Genomic DNA, 20142 nt, shown 5'->3' with positions numbered 1-20142 from the left:
TAAAAATGTACTAAAAAGATAACAATTATCTCTGGGGGTGAGATTGTAGGAGATTCCTCTTTTCTTCCTTGGACTTTTATGTATGATTCAGTTTCTAAAATGAACATATAATCCTTTTATAATCAGAAGAAAATACATTCAAAAAACCAATCAATTCTCTCTTTCACATTTTTCATCAACCTTTTGCTAAGGTGGGTAATACTACATGCCAGGTTCTCTGCTAGGTACTATGGGCAAAAAAATGAATAAGGCCGGATGCTTCATGAGAATCATGTCCAGTGGGTATCATTATTTTTAGCCTCTGTTTAAGAGATGGGGGGAAATGAGTAAGGGGAGGCTTATCCTGAGACCACCTGATCAGGCCTCGTCACCCACCCTATTCTACTGCCCTCCAATCATACAGTGACAACAGCTCAGGACTCTTCTACAGCAGCTATGGTTTCAGATTCCACAGCTTTCAATTTTCTATAATCCTGGAATACACTGGAAGTACTTGCCCTTATTCTGCAATAAGGATAAATGATGACCTGCAACCAAAGAAAGACCAAGAAAGTTTGTTTCCCCAGAGTCGGCTATATCACGTATCACAAAGTATCACAAGGTCAAAAAGCACAGGCAAGAACTGGCTTTGCTTTTTCAAACCTATCCACAACGAATGAACAGGAAGGAGAAGGAAGACATTACCAAGGTTTTTTGTTTCTTTAGAACTCGAGGAGTCTGTGGTGGGGCTCGTGTCCTGCACTGCTCCTTCTGGTTCTGTCTCCTGCGGTAGCCTACTGCCTCCAGCTTCCATTTTCTTCTTTTCATGCTCCTCCTCTTCCTTCTCCTCTTCCTCCTCCTCCTCCTCTTCCTCCTCTTCTACTTCAGGCTCATCCTTCATTCTCATTAGAGCTGGGGGTAGTTCTGGACGCTTGGGGGGTAACTTCTATGACAGAAACAAAACTATGAACAAGTAGTTCTACAATACAGCAGAGACAAATCTCTTCAAGGGGGTTAAGCTAAACGAGCACAATGTCTAACTGCTCTGTGCTGACAGAGCCCACCCAAGTCTGCTGGAAGGACTTTCACATGAAACTGTATCCATCTATGGACCCTTTAGAAGTATCTTTATTAGTTTCTAGGGTCAAAAGAATAATAAGCACGAAACACTTGAAACAGCTTGTAGGGAACAAAAACATGTATTCCAGGACCACTTATTGAGTACCAACTGCAGGAATTCTGTCCCATTACCCCTCATGATGTTAAAGGATCTTAATTCATTATAAAATCTTCTAGGGAGTAAATGAGACACACATTTCTAAAAAATAAATCATTTGTGCAGCTTTTTCATTTTAGATTTAACATAATTTCAAGGAAACAAGATATGTAAATCAATAAAACAGATCCTGAAGAAAAAGAAGAAATTTCTTGAATAAGGCCAAATATTCTAATCAAGACCTTTTAATAAAAGTATTAGAAAAAGATGATCACAGCTTAAAGAATATAAAGAAGGCCAAAGTATACACTGGGTATATCACTTTTTAAATACAGGATTTAGCTCCATAATCCTAAGGAAAGCCTTTTAGTAAAGAATTTTTCTTCTAACTAAAACATAAGTAACCTCTCTCCCCAACTTCACAGAAGAGCCTCCATCACAGGTAAACCATATAGTTCTCACTGAGAACACATGTCTGGGACTTCAGATCTCTGCCACCAAAGGACAGTTTACCATAATTCAAGGTTTTATGGGCTGAACTGTGTCCCGCCCAAAATTCATGTTGAAGTCCCAACCCCCAGTACCTCAGAATGCAACATATTTGGAGATAAAATCTTGAAAGAGGTGATTAAGTTAAAATAAGACTGTTCAGGTGGCCCTGATCCAATACTACTGGCATCCTTAAAAGCAGGAGAGAATCGCCCGAGGTGCAAGTGCACGGAGGGACGACCACATTAAGAAGCAGCAAGAGGGCAGCCACCTGCAAGCCAAGGAGAGAGGCCTCAGAGGAAACCAGCCCTGCTGGCACACTGATCATGGACTCCTAGCCTCCACAGTTGAGAGAGAATAAATTTCTGATATTTAAGCCACGTAGTCTGTGGTATTTTGTCATGGCAGCCCTAGCACATTATTATACAAGGTTCAGCTCTTTGGGGTGATGAAAACCCTTTACAAGCTGAGTCTATAAATAAGGATGTACATAAAACAAAACTTATACCAGTGAAGTATCAGAGGATAGTAGGAAGATCACAAAACTCAAGAGACATAAGACCTGGATTTGACTGCATCTAGTTACTTGATGGTGGTGTGATCTTGTATTTAACCTCCCTGACCCTGTTTCCTCAGTTGTGAGAGGTGATAATTCCCACATGTCATAAGGTGTTGGAAGGATTAAATGAAATAAGAAAAACCATATGGCAGAGCCAGGAGCCAGGTGCACAGACTATGTTATTAACAAATGTTAGTTGAGTCTGAATATTACAACATCCATCCACCAGGAAAAAAGCATCAAATGCAGGAAATCTTTTCTTAAATGCAACATTCATCATAAATTAATAAATTGGTACTCTGTGCATATATATGTATATGGATGACTGAAACATTATGCTGTACACCAGAAATTGATGCAACATTGTAAACTGACTTGACTTCAATTTAAAAGAAAGAAGAAGAAATTAATGAATTAAAAAAAATTGGTATTCTGATTCACAAATCAGTTACATGCAAATTGACTGGCATGAATCAATTTTATCAATTCTTGATAATCTAGGCTGAAGAGAAAAATCCAAGAACCACGTCCTGGGAAAGAAGAGAGCATACCAAACCCACGGCCCTTTTGCACATTACTGTGGGATGAGTCATTTGAGTTTTAAAGAAAAGAGAAAACTTAGCTTAGGATAACACAAGAGCTAAAAGTTTAACACCCTGACTCACAACTTACCCCTACTGTTCCAGTTTTTAATTTGAATTTGCTTCCTCCTTTCATGGCACCAAAGAGAGGCAATGTAAGCTTTTTAGCTTTGCTTTCTCCATCTGTAGCTTGACTTTCAGTTCTAGGAAGAAACAATAATTTTACATATATGTACTTTTTCCAGCGAGGCCAAGGTTTTATCTAAAAATGCCATGACAAAGAAAGTTTTGGCAAAACAAAAATTTCCACAAAGTGAACATTTACACATATGCCAAGAAGAAAGAAGTATGAATGGACAACAGAGTATGAATGGACAACACTGCTGATTATCACAGACATAGAGCTATTAAGGACAAGATGAGGCTGCTACCTTAGTCTAGTAATTTGCAACATGCTATACGACTTCCCATTCATAGAATGATGCCTACAGTACACAGGTCACTGGCAAAGGGGAATATATAAGCATGATCCCATCCCCATGAAGTGGCAGGAGATGGACCCATGGTGTAAAGCCCTACTTCCCACCAGTCTCTGAAGAGGACTCACAGTGCTTTACTTACCTGGAGCCCACACTTGTTATAACCACACACAACAGTTCTGAGCACAGAAGTTTAATAAACAAAAGTGCACAGAAGTTTAAAAAAAAAAAGTGTGTGTGTGTAGGGGGCAGGAGGCAGGATAGCCTGTGTAGTGAGTAATGACAAAGACCTAGTAAGAAACCCTACAACTAGTGAGCTCATCAACATTCTCACTGGCTGGATATAAAGCTAAGCACATAAGAGTAAAGCAGAGGAAGGGCAAAAAGATTGCAGAGATTAGAAAACAGCAAGGAAGAAGAAGAACAGACGAAAAACGAACAGGACAGCAGTTGAGTTGACATGTTCAGAGAATAGGCAGAGGTGACAATGACAAGGTAGCAGGAGGAGACAGAGGGAAGAAAGCCCTACACTTTCTTCTCACTGACTACAGGACAACCCTGCAACCTGGAATGTAAAGACAGCATTGGCACTCCTGACCCACAGGACCCATACAAGAAACTGACTACCCTGTCTACCTACCCTGAAGCCCCATGGGCCACGACTGCCTTCTTTTACTTCAGTGGTGCTCTTGAGCTGAGACTCACCTCCTTTCTACCAGAGACTGACCCACTGCCTTGCTAAGGCCACCACAGGAATCCTGCCTGCCTGGCCTTAAAGACACTTTGTCACATCACCCTTCACAGTCTGTCTCCACAAGACTCAGGAAGCAGAGAAAGGCAAAGGCAAGACCAGCACATATTTCTCAGCTCCATTAAATAGCTTGGCTGGCCAGAAAACATGCAAAGACTACCAAAGGAGATGAAAAAGTGGAAGATGAAATTATAATCAAGGGTTGCTTGTGGATGGACGAGGGGTGGACTTAGAGAGGAAGTTTAGAAGTTCCACTCTCAAGTGAGAAGAGGAGGGAGAAGATCTGAAGGCCAGTATCTAAAGTAGGAAAGGGAGGGGACACTAGGCAGACACACAGGCAGCAGGAAGGGAGGCTCTGAAGGAAGCTATGTGTCTTCTAGCTCAGAACACCTCTCAGGGCTGACTTATCAAATTAAAGGATTACAGGGTTGAAATTAAAACTCACTGTTAATTTGTTTAGTCTGGACTATGCCTCCTGAGTTTTTATGTTTTCTCCATAAAAACAATATTACAAACAGTTACTAAGTATAACAGAAATAGTAAAAATTGTGACAATGATGACAACAATAATACATACATGCCAGCACTTTAAATGCTATTCGTTTAATCTTTTCACTATCATTACTTCCAATTTACAGATGAGGAAAACAAAAATCAATGAAGTGAAATAACCTGCCTCAAAATTCCCAAGAAGTAAATGACAGAGCTGAGAATGAAACCCAGGAAGTCTAACTCTATTGCTAACCTACCTCCGCACTATCGATTAACTCTGATATCATTTGTGTAAATAGACTTCTGTGGACTGAACTATGAATCACTGTATTAAATATCCAAACCACATATAAATCTTTGAACAAGCCTGCTAGTAATTTGGGGATAAATTTTCTGTACAGATGATCAAGAGCTCCAGAAACATTTCATGTCTACAGCTCTGTAAAGAGAGATACCTCTCAATGAATACTCTTCTATGCAGTGCCCCCAGCATCAAGTTACAGGTTCTGTACACATAGTAAATGCTTAATGACAATCAAAAGCAGCACTGTCCAACAGAACACAGCAGACGGACAGCCATCATTTTCCAATGATGTTCCAACAGATATTCCATCACTGGGAATGTTCTATGTCTGCGCTGCCTGATACAGTAGCCACTAGCCACATGCAGCTTGAAATATGGCCAATGTGACTGAGGAACTGAATTTTTAACTTTATTTAATTTAAATATCACATGTGACTACTAGGTGTTGTACTAAACAGCAGAGATCTAAAAAAACACAAATTTTCTATAGTTAACTACCTTCATAAGTGAGTGAACACACCTAGGTAGTACCACTTTTTAAAAAGCCCACCTGGAATGTATTCATTGGGGGTTGCTTATTTCTATAACCACCTATACAACATTTTCAAAAATTTGTTATGACCACATAGAACACAATTTTGAAATATCGTCAAGTTGAAAGATTGCATCTCTCACACACACACACTCACACACATTCACACTCACTCACTTAAAAGTACTAACCAACTCTGGGAAAAATTATTCTTAAAATCTTGTTTACAAATTACTCAAAAATCTTCTAGATGTCTGCAAATCTGCACTCACATCTTTTCATCTGTGGCTTTAAAATCATAGATTAACAATGGTATTACATTGTAGTATTTGTCTCTTATTATGAGTGAGGTTGAACATCTTTTCATACAGTTAAGAGCTACATATATTTCTTTTTCAGTGGCATGTCAGTTTATATAGTTTGCCCATTTGTCTCGTTGGTGGATCTTTAAATATTAGGGCAATTAGCTTTCTGTGCATGTTACTCTTTAAAGCAGCTTACTTTGCACTAAGAGAGTAAGTGAAAAGCTCAGAGCGCTCCAGTGAAAGAGGATTCAATACAGTTTTCTCTAAAAATCCTGTAGCAGTCTATATATCACAAATGAAATGGGCTTTTAGTTACTCCACGAAACCACTGCCTTCTGTGCTTTAAAGAGTTTCTTATATTCTAGTCCATAATGATTACCTAAAAAAATAAAGATATAATTCAGTTATCTATGCAAATACACTTATTTAAAATTCCAAGTATAACTAAGACTGACTTACTTTTTTAGTTCTGGAATCTCTGCTGGCTTTACAATTTTTATCAACCCTTTAAGTCTCTGCTGTTCCTTTCTCAGTTCAAAAGTTCTCAGGTGAAGTTTCTTCCGGGACACACCATCTAACGCACTCCCTGATTTCATTTCTGACATGAATGCATCTAAAGAGTCCTGAGATGGTGACTCTGAGAGAGCTGTCCAAGAAAGGGATAATAAATATTCAGAAAAGTGGCCTCAAATATTTTAAAATTCAGTCCAAGTTTCCATAGAAAAGTCACTAACATAAAGCTAGACAGATGGCATTATTGATATTAAGAATAAGGAAACTGGTTATGTCTTAGGACATCACTTTGCCTCAATGGGCTTTATTTAATTCATCTATTAGAGGTTACACCAAGTAATTTATAAAGTTCTTTCTAGTTCTAAAATGCTATGTTTCTCCTTAGGAATCCATACCCTATATATCTTATTAACCAATGTAGCCTCAGTGCCTAGCAGAGTACACTACATACAGTAGATGCTAAATAAATATTTGTTTAATGAGTCATTACCTTACCTTTGCTGGAGGCTTTCAGTCTCTCAGAAATTTCAGAGAGTTCCTTTTCAGCATCATTTAACTTTGCAACCTGGAACGGGCAAATTAACAAGATTAGCAAATGCTTTCCTTCTTTCAAAATATGGTAGCTTTCCTTATCTTCCTCCTCTTATTTTTATTATTGTGAAAAGTTTTAAGAGGAATAATTCAGAAGTCCAATTAAATCTGCTCCTCCTAGAGTTAACTTTTTTCATTTGTTTAATTCTAACTGAATTAACTTCTGAATTAAATAACTAAGACTTAAACAGAAGGAATGCATAAAACACAGACTTTATTTTACTCAAAAGAAAGAACTCAAGGCATTTGTTTTCACTGATGAATCAAAGGATAGCTATTGGGTAATGTTTTAAGCTCTGCATACTACTTAATATAGTGAAACACAGGCCATCTTATGATAATTTCATGAAGGATACACTGTTTAAGACTACAGGCATACCTCATTTTATTGAGCTTCACTTTACTGAACTTTGAAGATATTGCATTTTTTACAAATTGTAGTTTGTGACAACCCTGCATTGTCAGATGATGGTAAGCATTTTTTAACAATAAAGTATTTTTTTTTAATTAGGGTAGGTCCTTTTTATTTTCTAGAAATAATGCTATAACCCACTTAATAGATTACAGTATAGTGTGAATATACCTTTTACACGTACTGGGAAACCAAAAAATATATGTGACTCACTTTATTGCAATGTTTGCTTTACTGCAGTGGGCCGGAATCAAACCTGCAAAATCTCTGAGGTGGGCCTGCATTACCAAACTACTCAAAATTCCTCTCATGATTCTTGATTGCCAAAAGCCTAAGGTCAAGTTTACCTCAGATTGTCCCAATTTGGAACTTTTCCTTTCTTTTTTGGGAGGTAAGATCATATCCAAAGAATGCTCATTAATGGGTCAATACTCACCTGGAGGTGGATAGAGTCTCTAGCAACAAGCTAAACTCTTCCCCAACTTAGATAAGACTAGTTGTTTGTAACCATCAAATTTATGGATCACAAAAGTTATACTTCAGTACAAGATTTCAGTGCTACTGCTTTAAAAATTGTAATTATAAAACAAATTTAAACAATACATTATTTCATTAAAAAAATTAAACCACCACAGCTACTTCTATAAGTAATACTTGCCAGTGATTCAAAGGTCTCTGGCTTCTCGTCAATCTTCCCAGCCTTCTTCATTCGGTTCAGACGCTTCTTTTCAACCAGGCCAGTCCGATCAAGATATGTGTCATCGTCACTGTCATAAAAGTCTTCATCTTCCCAGTTCTTGGCTTTCCTTTTCCGAGATACTAGAGGTAGATAAAATAAATGATAATCAATAAATTTTAAAAAGAGAAAAAGAAAAAGAAGGCAAGTAAGCAAGTAGCTTAAAATATCGCCATCAATTATTGAAAGAGACGATTCAACAAGCTGCCAAACTACATATAAAAACAAAGGGCTAAACCTTGAAGCCATTATTATAAGTGAAATAAGCCGAATAGAAAAAGACATGTATTGCATGAGTTCACATACATGAAGTACTTAAAATAGTCAAATTCCTATAGGCAGAAAAGTAGAAAGCTTGTTACCAGGGGCTGGAGGGAGGAAAAATGGGACGTTACTGTTTATTGGGTTCCAAGTTTTAGTACGGGATGATGAAAAAGTTTTGAGACAGACAGTTGTGATGGTTACTCAACATGAGTATATTTAATGTCAAGGAACTGTATACTTAAAAACGCTTAACATGGTAAATTTTATGTTACATATATTTTACCACAATAAAAAAGTTAAAACAAAGGGCTAATTTATTTAATGAGCAAAAAGCTCTCAAAAATCAATGAGTGAAACAGGAAAAAGATAAATGAGGAAAAGATCAATAATCCAAAAGAAAATTTTTAAAATAATAAAAGCAGTCCACAAAAAAAGACAAATGGCCAACAAACATTTAAAAAGATGTTAAACTTTTTTAATGACTAAAAAAAAACAAATTATGAGAAACTAATTCTTACCTATTAGACTAGAAAAAACAGAAGAAGGTTAATAATGCCCAATTTGGCAAGAGTATGGGGAAATGGATTCTCAAACAGTTGGTAGGAATGTACACTGACATAATCTTTTTGATGGTCAATCTTACCACATTTGCCAACATTAAAAGTGCAATCAATCCAGCAATTCTACTTACGGGAATTTTTCCTATATATATCAATGCAACATGGTAACAGTGAAAATCTAGAAAGCCCATCAATAGGGGACTATGGGAGCTATTACTTTTTTTGTCTACCCCATGTCATCTTACCTGCCTTGTTCTGGTAAAAGTACCCCCGTCCTCTAGAAAATTCCTCCCCCATTCCATTTGGATTAGGGGTTTCATGTGACCAAAGCCAGATCAATAAGACTCCTTCCTTCATACTTATATTTAGACATAGGGGAAAAGAGGCTCTCTTCCTAATGAGGTTATTAAAAAGGGAAGATATAAGTCCAGGGCCGTAAGCGCCCAGTTTCTCAACATGGGGTGAGAATCTGTCTGCAAAACAAACAAACAAAAACCTGCACGCATGAGACAGACTCACTCACAGATTCACACAGACAGCTTTTATGTGTCCTCCTGATACTGAGTTCTGATTTGGTAGCACTAAGTTCTGCTTCCAGAACTTGAGGTCCTGGTTCATGCAGCTCTTCCTTCAGTCTTGTGAGGTACTCTTCCCAGCTTCTGCAGCCACTAACCTGGTCCTTAAACTAATCTGAATTAGGTTTCTATTACTTACAACCAAAACAGTCCTATTAATATAAACCTGATAATTTCCAGGTTAAGTTGGTACACTGAAATACACATCTAATTTCATTCTCTCCTCATACCCTACTAAAACTGCAGCAAAGAGATCTTCTTTAAAAGACATTAATCTACAAAGACAATGAGAAAAGGAGTGGGGACAGCAACACCAAATTTTTGGAAATTAGAAAGTAGACAGATGAATGGAAACTAACTTAGCAGAACCAAAAAAAAAAAAGAATCCTAAAAACCAACAGTGGGGAAAGCTGAGAATCAATCAAGAAAATCCTCAGAAGGATCTGAACTGTGGCTGGATAGTAGTGCTAAAATGAGGACTGGGTAAAAGCTGAGAAACAGATCCTCCTCCCTACCTACTCACCTTCTTCTAAAATAATTATATTTTCAGGGTGGAGAGTTTAATAAAGTTTACTTGCAATACATCCTTTCTCAGGAATCCTCTAAAGGATGTCCACCAAAACAACAGTAGACCAAGAAAAATGAAAGATGTGAAATCCATTGAAGACTACCATCATCCGTGCCCCCTACTGCTGTACCAGCTTTCTAACCTGCTAAAACTACAGAAAGATGTGCTCCACTAAAACAAGAGAATAAACTAAGAAATATGAGAATCTGAGAGTCACGAAAAACAGAAAATTCAACCCTGGAGAAAAAGAAAGGAAATCTTATGGAAAACAGTAAGGTGAAGTCCCAGAAGACTGTTCTGCAGCAGGCCTAGAGAGCAGTAACCCCTAAAAGAATGAGAACAGTGTTCTTCAGGAGAAATGTCTCCCAAAAAATCAGAACTGATAAATTACTTAATGTGACTGACCATGTGGGAAAACATACTGAAAGGTGTGGGAAGAATGAGTAAGAGGTATCAAAAAATCAAACACATGAAAAACAAACACAATTATTAACTTCAGGGAAAACAACAACAAAAAAACTGTTCAATTGTGACTAATATCTGCATAAACATAATCATGTAAATACTAAAATACTAACTTAACAAAGTCAATAGATAACATTCAAAATAAATGACTCAAAATATAAAAGTATACCCGTTTTTTAGAGATACAGATTTTTTTTCTACATTTACTTTTTTTAATTGAAGTATGTTAATTTACAATAGTATATTAATTTCAGGTGTATAGCATAGTGATTCTGTTTTTGTTTTTGTTTGCAGATTATATGCAATCATAGATTATTACAGGATATTGGCTTAGAAATATGGATATTTTAAAATGCCAGAAGAAATAATTGAAAGAGTTAAAAGCCTTCTAGGGATGAAGACTGGGGAGGGGCAGAACAAAGAACACTTATATCTTGTTTATAAGCCTTAATAGTTTTAAATTATACATAAGTTACTTTGCAATAGTAAAAATTAATTTTAGGATAAATAAAAATATAAGCCTTATTAATAAATAATTAATACCCAGACAGGTTTTGTTTTTTTTTTAATAAGGTAAATTTAATGCAATGTTATGGAAAAATATCAGGATACATTCTTATGTTAAAAAAGTCACAAAAGAGTATAAGTAATATAAATGCATTTGTGTATGAGTGCTTGTTTTTGGTAAAGGATCTAGTTCTGAATCCCATTTATATGCATAGAAAATGTCTTGGAGAATATAAACAGTACTGGGTATGAGTTAGGGAATTTATTCTTTACACCTCATAGGATTCTGCACAATTTATATTTTCTGCCTAAAAAAAGGTTTTATTACCTTATGTATTCAATTTTCTTCTTTCTTTCTTTTTTTAAAGAAAAAAAGTGCTCCCACATACTCACCTGCCTCCTGCCGAAGCAATCCCAAAGTATCGAGGATTCGACAAGCTTCCAGTGAGCACTGGATCATTGCTTCTTTTTTCTTTCCTGAGTGAATAGCCTCAGCCACCAGCTGTTTTCCAGTTGAATCATCCACAGGTAATCTGCATTGGTTTGGAAGGAATTACAGCACAGCATTAAGCTCCAATTTTCATGAAAAAAGTACTATGCTATGATAATAGTCATGTTTTTTGAAATGGCTTTTTAATCTCCCAGTTCATTTTGTTCTATCTTGCCAAGGTTGGACTTCAAATCCTTTCTGTCCACTTTTTACCCATCCCACCCCACCCCCAATGCGTTACTAAACTATCAAGGCCCAAATTCAGGAAAAGCCTTAACTTTAAATTAAGACTAAAGTTGCTCTTTGGGTTGTCTATAACCATAATTTAAACCTGAAATTGGCCACTTTCCAGAAGTTGACATTAACGAGAAAAGGACATACCTCACTCTGCAGAGCCAAGTGCTATGGCCCTGTTCATCAAATTCATATTCTAATTCTTCTCCTGTGGGAGGAAGAAAGACAAAACAAATTTAATAGCATCTGAAAATTACTAGTTGATACGAAGGGAAAGAGAGCAACGGCTAAATATGAATATAAAGTTCTCATACCACACTGAATACTAAATTGCAAAGCACTTAACTTCACATTCCTAGAAATTATCATCTGATAATGAAGTTAGGATGAGCTTGAGGCAGAGAAACATAAACTCAGATCAAAACAATCAACTCTCTATATACAGTTTTGTCCAATATATAGTAGCTTTCACATTGATTATAAGTTGTAGACTTAAGTTGTTAATTTGCCACAGCTACCTAGTTTTTAGGAGCATAAATATTAAGTGCAGAATACAATGTTCATATATATATTTATATTCATACATAAACATGCATATAACACACATACATACACATAGATGTTTCCTCAGAGCATCCCTACTGAAACAATCCTCCTTAAATCATATAAAGTGAAAAACCATGTTAAGAATTACAAAAGATCTGGTGAATTAGAAACAAAAAAATTTTAAGTTGGGTCGATCTTCCCACAATCCAAGCCTAGGATCTTTTGAGAGGAATTAGATGAGTCAGGAAAAAGTACTTCCTTTTTCCCAAGACTTGAAAAAAGACTAACAAGATTTTCACTATTTTCAAAATAAACCTGAAGCAACTGACCACACAGGCAAGAACTGAACAAGGAGGACAGCAGAAAAAATAGAACGTTTCTAAGTACCTGAAGGTCTAGAAAACAAAACTGTTGTGGATACATTTTACTGGCAGGGTCAGAATCTGTTTACATACCTTCTCGGTCAAAAAAACCTTGGAGAGCCTTTTTTGGATCCTTTATATAAAAGGCCTCCCTCTCCTGCTGAAACTCTAAGACAATGGGGTTCTCTTCAGCCTCATCCTCTACAGCATCTTCTCCTATAGGATATGGGAAAGAAGGATAAGACTATCAGACATAAGAGACTGTCTGAATGACACCCACTATCCTTTCAGGGTGTATATACAGTTATCAGTGATGAAAAGAAAGAAAGAAAGAAAGTGGGGGTAGGGTGGGGGAAGAGAATCACAAAACCACCCGTATGAACATCTTCAGGTTTTCTATATTGTGACAAGTTAAAACGTTTTTCATGGCACCTTATTCATCACTGTATGTATTTTAAAAACAAAATTACCTACCACATTCTCTACCCGAAAAAAAAAAAAATCTAAGCTCCTCAGTCTGGCATCTCATTCTTTCATACCCAGGTCTAATACTTTGTCTCCTAATGTATAGGAGTATATATTAGGGGTATAATTTTGTAATACTTATCATATCTACCAAACAGACTAGTTTACTCAGTACTCCCCTAAAATCACCAATCTCTGCCCTGAATACCACTCCCAGTCCTCAGCTTCCTAAGGGTTCCTTTCCTTTCATTCAAGACCCTTCTGTTTATAAACTTATAAACTTTCCCAAAGATCGAAGTCAGTGCTACCCAACAGAAATATAATGAAAGTCATATATATAATCTTACATTTTCTAATAGTCCCATGAAAAAAGAGAAATAGGTGAAGTTATCATGTAATCAATATAAAAATATTATGAAAGCGATACTTACAATCTTTTTTCACACTAAATCTCTGAAATCCAGTGTGAATTTTATATTTACGGCACATGTCAATTTGGACTAGCCACACTGAAGGTGCCCAGTAACCACATGTGGCTGGTGACTACCGTAATGGACAGTGTCGGTCTAAGTCCTCAAAGATTGCTTTCTTCTCTGAACACTTACACTAGCACACTTATGGTTTTTAGCCTTTGTTTGACTTAACACAAATAATTTCATATTTATCCTGTCTACCCAACAACATATTATTAAGGCCATCTTCTATCTTTTCATATTCCTAGCTCCTGAATACCCATCCTCCAAAACGTATGGTGTTATGGAAATTTTACTTTATTCCTTTGCCTAAGGTTTTTCTCTGATTAGGTACTTCGCATTTCAGGGTATTTATACAAAGTACAAAAAAATTCGAGGGAACTCATTTATTGAATCACATTGCATTTTATTTGATTGAATGCAGTTCCACCCCTTCCAGTGATAATCAGGATCAGTACTTAATTAAATTTTAATGGTTAAAAATAATAAGCTATAGGGGAGGGTATAGCTCAAGTGGTAGAGCACATGCTTAGCATACACAAGGTCCTGGGTTCAATCCCCAGTAACTCCTCCAAAGTTAAATAAACCTAATTACCTCCCCCCAACAAAAATAAATAAATTAATTAGTTAATTCAATTAAAATAATAATAATAACAAACTATACACTGAGGAAGAGTTTTGAACAAGTGAGTGCATTGTAAAACACTTTATAAGAAACCAATTGTGCCCATAATTCAGTTTTTTGTCATCAGAAAAATTAATGAATCTCTCTGGGTTTTGGTGACCTCAGGTGCAAATTGTTTTTGTCCTATCTATCTCAAAGAGTCATGAAAGCTATATGATTTATATATATATATAAGTGGAAATGAATTTAAAATATTAACCTCTGGCAGCAATTTTAATGTCTTACCCATTCCCCAGGTGCAGCCCATTTCATCATCTTGACTACTAGTATTTCTCTGCCTTTCAGCAGTATCCATTTCCTCTTCTTCATCTGAGTCTTCTCCCAACATCTTCTTCTCCAACATCATTTGTTGCTGCTTGCGTAATTCCTTCAACTGAGTTACTGTCAACTCGGATTCTGCCTCTCGGTCTTCCTCAGGTCCCTGATGAATTAAGCGAAAGAATTCTTTTAGAGTTCCGGATTGTTAAAAAAAAATTAGAGTTCAGGATTGTTGAAGTCACTTTCAGAAATATGACAATGTGTACTGGAGATGAGGAGCCAGATTCCTCCAGTTTTGTAATCGCTGACTGGGACAATCTTCTTCCTCCGTGAAAGCGTAAGGAACTCAGGAAAGCAGCCGGGGTGCCTCAGAGATTTCGATTCTAGGTTTTTCCACTTACCTGAAGAAGAAAGAGCCGAGTGCTGCCTCCAAAGCGAAGAACGTGCCCGACGTGGATCCGACAATAGGTGCGGGGTGGGATGAGGGTTTTGTTAAGAAAAGTGCCGTGGGTGCTTCCTAAATCGTAGAGATAGAAGCCAGGCCCGTGGCCGTCGCCTTCTGCGTCAGAGCCGGACACTCTGTGCTGCAGCACGGCGTGGTAGCGAGACACCGAAGGGTGCTCCAGGCACACGTCGCAGCTAGGCAGCCTCCCGAAAAGGCAGCAACTCATCCCCTTCAAGCTCCGGGTGCCAAGTATGGTGCCGCCCTTCAGTGTCTCTAGGCTGTAAGGGGCCGTGGCCGGGCCGCCCCACGGCGGCTCTCGGTAAGGGGGAGCCCGGGCCGGGCCGCCAGGGGAAGTAGCTGCTGTAGGGGACCACGGCTGCTCCTCCGCTAGACTCCTAGTCTCCCCGCTGTCCCGCTGGGCCAGAGGGACGTCAGGGTCTCCGGAATCGGAGTCCAGCAGCGCCGTGGGCATTTCTTTCTTCACCTCCTCAGAGTTTGAAGGATTGGTGGCCGAAGCCTTGCCTCTCACCGCCGGGGGCACCGGCAGGGCTGGTCTCTTGAAGTCGCCATTGAGTTCTTGCGGAGCCAGCGACTCGGCCTGAGCAGAACTATCAGCCATCCTTAATCGGCTGCAGCCTCGAAATCTGTTCCTCGGAAACCTCTCCCACTCGGCCTCTACGTTCCTCTCCATGGCCCATTCTCCCCACCTCCAAGCGGCTCCTCTGGCAGCGATGATGGAGTTGTTTCTTCACGAGCCAGAGCATTGTGAAGAAGTGAGTATCCTGGGGAGGTCTTAATAAGTGGAAAACAGAAAAGGGTGGTCGGGTGCTGTCAGAATGGGGACATCTTTAAAGGTTGCAACCGGATTGTAGGGACTTCCTGCAGCAGAGCCTGATTGAAAAGAAGCGCTTCCGGCAGTCTTGAACTATTAATCAACGCACTAGCCTTCCGGCCCTGGCGCGACCCTCCCCTCGGGCCTTTCGGAGTCGTCCCAGCCCAGCTCCTGCGCGACGCGGCAGTCCTTAGCGGAGCCTCCTTGCCTCGGTCCCGGTCCAGACCACCCGGTGTCCGGGCTGCCCCGGCATTAGGCGACCCCAGGACCCTGTGATTGGAGCCTGCGCCTGCCGACGGTGACCGAAGAGCCCCTGCAGGGACTTGGGCATTGCTTAGTCTTGGTACCTATCCTTCATGCTCCTTTCGGTGGAGTTAGGGGAGAGGACGATTTTTGTTGTCACTTGGTTCATTCATTTATTCGTTCTTTTTTTATTCTTTCTGAAACCAATTAATGAGGCAATTAATGTAGTCGTTGAGTGCAGACCCTGAAACCGAGATCGTCCTGATTTTCCCTCTCAGCCATTTCTGGCATTAGGCAAGACAATGGGCCTCAGCTTACACATCTGGAAAATGGGATACTCATAGTATTTACCTCGTAAGGTAGTTGGGAAAATTGAATTAAACAGTAAAGGCAAAGACTGGCACATAGTACTCACTCAATAAATGCCAGACACCATACTGAGATCACAGTTGTGAGCGATAGATGGAAGAATAAAATAGAGATAAGTACTAGTTTAAATCCAGGGATAAATAATGTGATGGAAATGTTCAAAGTGCTGTAATAATATATTGAAGGGAGATGTGCTGGGGAGGTGTTAGAGGGTGGTGATTTAAGCCATACTTAAGAGTGAATACAAGTCTGCCAGGAATAGGGGTCACAGGGCATTTCTAGCAGAGATCACAGCTTAAAAGGTCTGCTATGGAGATGCGTGGCGTTCTCAATCTGAGTAGTCTGATACTGTTAGAACTAAGGTAGTCATTTTCTCCAGGAAGTTCCTCCTTTGTGCTTTCTCACTGCACCAGGTCTGTGCCTGTTGAAATGTTAATACTGAAAAGTTCTTTTTATGTTTTTCTACCTCACCTCAGGGCAAGGATCTTGCATTAATTAGTCTTTATCTCCTCACATGGTACCTGGCGTTTGGTGAATGTTTATTGAATCTGAAGAGGCATGTGGGCAATTAATCTGGAAAGGTGAGTCAGAGCCATATTGTAAATTTTGTTGAATGGTAAACCAAAAACTTTGTTTCTCCAATAGGCAATGGAAAGGCATTAGGTCTGAGTTAGAAATACTAACTCTAGCATCACTATAGAAGTAGATTAGATATAAGGAGAGACTGAAGGAAAGGATACTAGGTAGGAGACAGCAGAAATCTCAGAGTCTTCCCTTTATATGTCACATAAGATCATTTAGATTAGTGGTTTATAAATTTTTCTACCAGGACCTGTTAAAGGTTCCCATACCTGGCATTCACAGAATAAGTACCACCTTTCCCTATCTTTAACTCTACTCCGTTTTTCCTACTGATCCAGAACAGATGTGTCAAGATACTCTGAGAAATATTCCAGGTCTCAAATTTAAGTATCTTGCCTTGCATATTGTTCAGAATTGGGTATGATGGTCTTTCTGGCAATGAGTTAGTGGGATGAGGTGGAAAACATGGACACTATAACCCCAGATACTATTACAGCTATTAGTCTACTAATGACCCAAACTCTACCTTGTGGTACAGCCCAGGAGGAACTGTCACTGTGTGTGGTTGTGCTGGCTGGCATCTAACAGCAATATGTCTCTTAATTTCTTCAGGGAGAACATCTTTGGTCCTACAGTGTTGCTGACGTTGATATTTTTCTAAGTGGTCTTGAACTGCCTACTTTTTATGCAAATAACTGGCTAGACATATTTTTCACTATAGAAGCCTATAACCTGCAGTTGTTAGAGATTTAAAAACACTACTTTTAGGATATCATCTACATTTAACTTGAAAGCTCTCCTTTCTTATTCCAAAATGCTGAGATATTGGGGAGAGATACCAATTTCATCAAGCCAGACCAACAGAAGTTCCTTTGACTTGCTCCCTCGGGAGTTCCGACTGGTGGAAGTCCATGACCCACCCTTGCACCAACCCTCAGCCAACAAGCCCAAGCGCCCCACTATGCTGGACATTCCCTCAGAGCCTTGCAGCCTCACCATCCATACCATTCAGCTGATCCAGCACAACCGACGTCTGCGCAACCTCATTGCCACAGCTCAGGCCCAGAATCAGCAACAGACAGAAGGTGTAAAGACTGAAGAGAGTGAACCTCTTCCATCCTGTCCTGGGTCACCTCCTCTTCCCGATGACCTCCTTCCTTTAGATTGTAAGAATCCCAACGCACCATTCCAGATTCGGCACAGTGACCCAGAGAGTGACTTTTATCGGTAAGGCAAGACTTTGCTATATCTTACTTTTCTCAAAAAGTCTTTCCAACAACCCTGTTAAGTATGTAACAACATTTCCATGAAGAAACTGAGGATAAGAGTAATTGACTTGGCCAAAGTTGCTCACGTAATTAGTGGGAAGTCTAGGACTTGAACTCTGATCTTCCAAATCCAGAGTCTGTATTTTTAAATTTTCTGATGCAACAAGTATTTATTGAGTGCCTAATTATGTGTCAAGCACTTTACTAGGAGCGAGGTACTACAATGGTTTGTCCTCATAGTCCTCAGTGTCTAGTCTTTCTGTTTCACTTAAAACGTATACTATGGGTTAGCCCAGTGTCCTCAAAATGAGATTCATGGACTTATTCTCATATTATTGGGCAAGTTCTATACAAGAATTTTTTAACTGTGCGTGTTTCATTCAGTAACATAGTTTAAGAAACAATAATGTGAAAATGTTCTTGATCCTTGGTATTCAAAATCTGGTCCAAGATCAGCAGCAACAACATCACCTGGGTGCTTTTTATGCAGTCTCACACCCCACCCAGACCTGCTGAATCAGAATCTGCATTTTAACAGTAACTCTAGCAGATTCATATGTGTGTTTAAGTTTGAGAAGCCCTCCTCCAGATCCTCTGAATGACTGCCTTATTACCTGTTGGTACTACTAGATTTCAGTATGGAAGTTTGCATTTGGTGACAAATAATTACTTAATCGTTTTGAAATTTGTCAGACCTATACAAAAGTTTAAATAATAGTATAAACACCCAAATACCCTTCACCTGGATTCACCAGTTGTTAACATTTTGCTACATTTCTCTCTCTCATGTGTGTGTGTACACACATATACACACAAATATACAAACATAAACACACACACACACCCCCCAAGACTTTTTTTTGCCACATATTTTAAAGTTGCAGACATTGCAATATTTCACCCCTAAATTCTTCAGTATTCTTTACCTCTGAATTCCTCGCCTTATCCTAGGAGTAAGGACAATTTTCTACATAATCCCAATATCATTATCACCCCAAAATAAATGAACACTCATGAAATAATGTCATTTAATAAGAAGATATTCAGGTTTCTCCATTTGTCTCAAAAGTTGTCCTCTTATAGGTATATTTTTCCCTAATCCAGGACCTAAGAAAGACTCACACATTGTATTTGGTTGTTATGCCTCTTTAGTGTCTGTTTTTTTAAATTAATGTATAGTTGATTTACAACATTATATAGGTTTCAGGTATACAACTTAGTGATGCACAATTTTTAAGGTTATACTCCATTTATAGTTACTATAAAATATTGGCTATATTCCCTGACCTGTACAATATATCCTTGTGGCTTATTTATTTTATACATAGTAGTTTGTACCTCTTAATTCCTATTTTGCCTGTTTTCTCCTTCCATCTCCCCACTGATAACCACTAGTTTGTCCTGTGTATCCATGAGTCTCTTTCTTTTTTGTTATATTCACTAGTTTGTTATACTTTTTAGATTCTACATATAAGTGATTTCATATAGTATTTGTCTTTTTCTGCCTGTTTAATGTCTTTTAAGCCAGAATAGCTTCCTCTTTTTTATTTTTTATTTATTTTTTCCTCAAAGATAGTGTTATCTTTATTAAAAAAAAATAACAACACTTACAAAATAATAGTTCATAAAAGACATTGTACACTGTTGACTGATAGTATGGAAAGGGCAGGCCCCCAGCACAGCTGGTTGTGGGCTCCACACCATAACACTTACAACCACCTGTTCTGCTTACTGCAACACAACCCAGAACACACAAGGGGAGACCAACAGCAACGTGGCACTCCTCAACTTCAAGCCTTTGCTATTTGTGCAAAGTCAATCAAGTCAACTATCACCCTCCCTAGCAGCATTTGGAGCACTCGTTGGTGTTCTGGAGGTGGCTGGTGTACTTGACTCACTTACTAAAAAATCTAAGCATCCAATAAAAAACACTTCTCCCTGTCCAATGCCATCCACAGAAACCTGTTGCAGAAGACACATGCTCTTCCATTTAAGTATCTGTAAAAGTTAAT

At 38.5% G+C, this 20142-nt stretch overlaps 2 protein-coding genes across 8 annotated transcripts in view; one reads left to right on the top strand and one right to left on the bottom strand.

Annotated features, from left to right (window-relative positions):
* Nucleotides 1-15612, bottom strand: part of SLC4A1AP (solute carrier family 4 member 1 adaptor protein) — a 78672-nt gene extending 63060 nt beyond the window's left edge. For 6 of the 7 annotated variants that reach the window (XR_012499273.1, XR_012499278.1, XR_012499275.1 and 3 more), the window contains exons 1-10: nucleotides 14793-15612; nucleotides 14359-14554; nucleotides 12604-12726; nucleotides 11750-11810; nucleotides 11272-11411; nucleotides 7862-8022; nucleotides 6696-6765; nucleotides 6147-6333; nucleotides 2916-3027; nucleotides 685-925 (exon numbers count right to left, since the gene is read on the bottom strand). Coding sequence is in view for 1 of the 7 variants with exons in the window: in XM_010948462.3 (XP_010946764.2) it covers nucleotides 685-925; nucleotides 2916-3027; nucleotides 6147-6333; nucleotides 6696-6765; nucleotides 7862-8022; nucleotides 11272-11411; nucleotides 11750-11810; nucleotides 12604-12726; nucleotides 14359-14554; nucleotides 14793-15527 (2026 nt within the window). In the remaining 6 variants the exon portion in view is untranslated. The remainder of the gene's footprint in view (nucleotides 1-684; nucleotides 926-2915; nucleotides 3028-6146; nucleotides 6334-6695; nucleotides 6766-7861; nucleotides 8023-11271; nucleotides 11412-11749; nucleotides 11811-12603; nucleotides 12727-14358; nucleotides 14555-14792) is intronic. The other variant, XM_010948462.3, reaches the window with a different exon arrangement.
* Nucleotides 15613-15722: 110 nt separating this feature from the next.
* The window catches only part of SUPT7L (SPT7 like, STAGA complex subunit gamma), a 13040-nt gene continuing 8620 nt past the window's right edge, over nucleotides 15723-20142 (top strand). Inside the window, exons 1-3 of the mRNA XM_010948463.3 lie at nucleotides 15723-16011; nucleotides 16757-16861; nucleotides 17475-18089. Of these exons, the coding sequence (XP_010946765.1) occupies nucleotides 17677-18089 (413 nt within the window). The 5' untranslated portion in view covers nucleotides 15723-16011; nucleotides 16757-16861; nucleotides 17475-17676. The remainder of the gene's footprint in view (nucleotides 16012-16756; nucleotides 16862-17474; nucleotides 18090-20142) is intronic.

This window comes from Camelus bactrianus, chromosome 15, assembly GCF_048773025.1.
Source record: "Camelus bactrianus isolate YW-2024 breed Bactrian camel chromosome 15, ASM4877302v1, whole genome shotgun sequence".
Classification (NCBI taxonomy): Eukaryota; Metazoa; Chordata; class Mammalia; order Artiodactyla; family Camelidae; genus Camelus; species Camelus bactrianus.
Note: the sequence above shows the minus strand (reverse complement) of the source record. Positions and strands in the feature narration are given on the sequence as shown.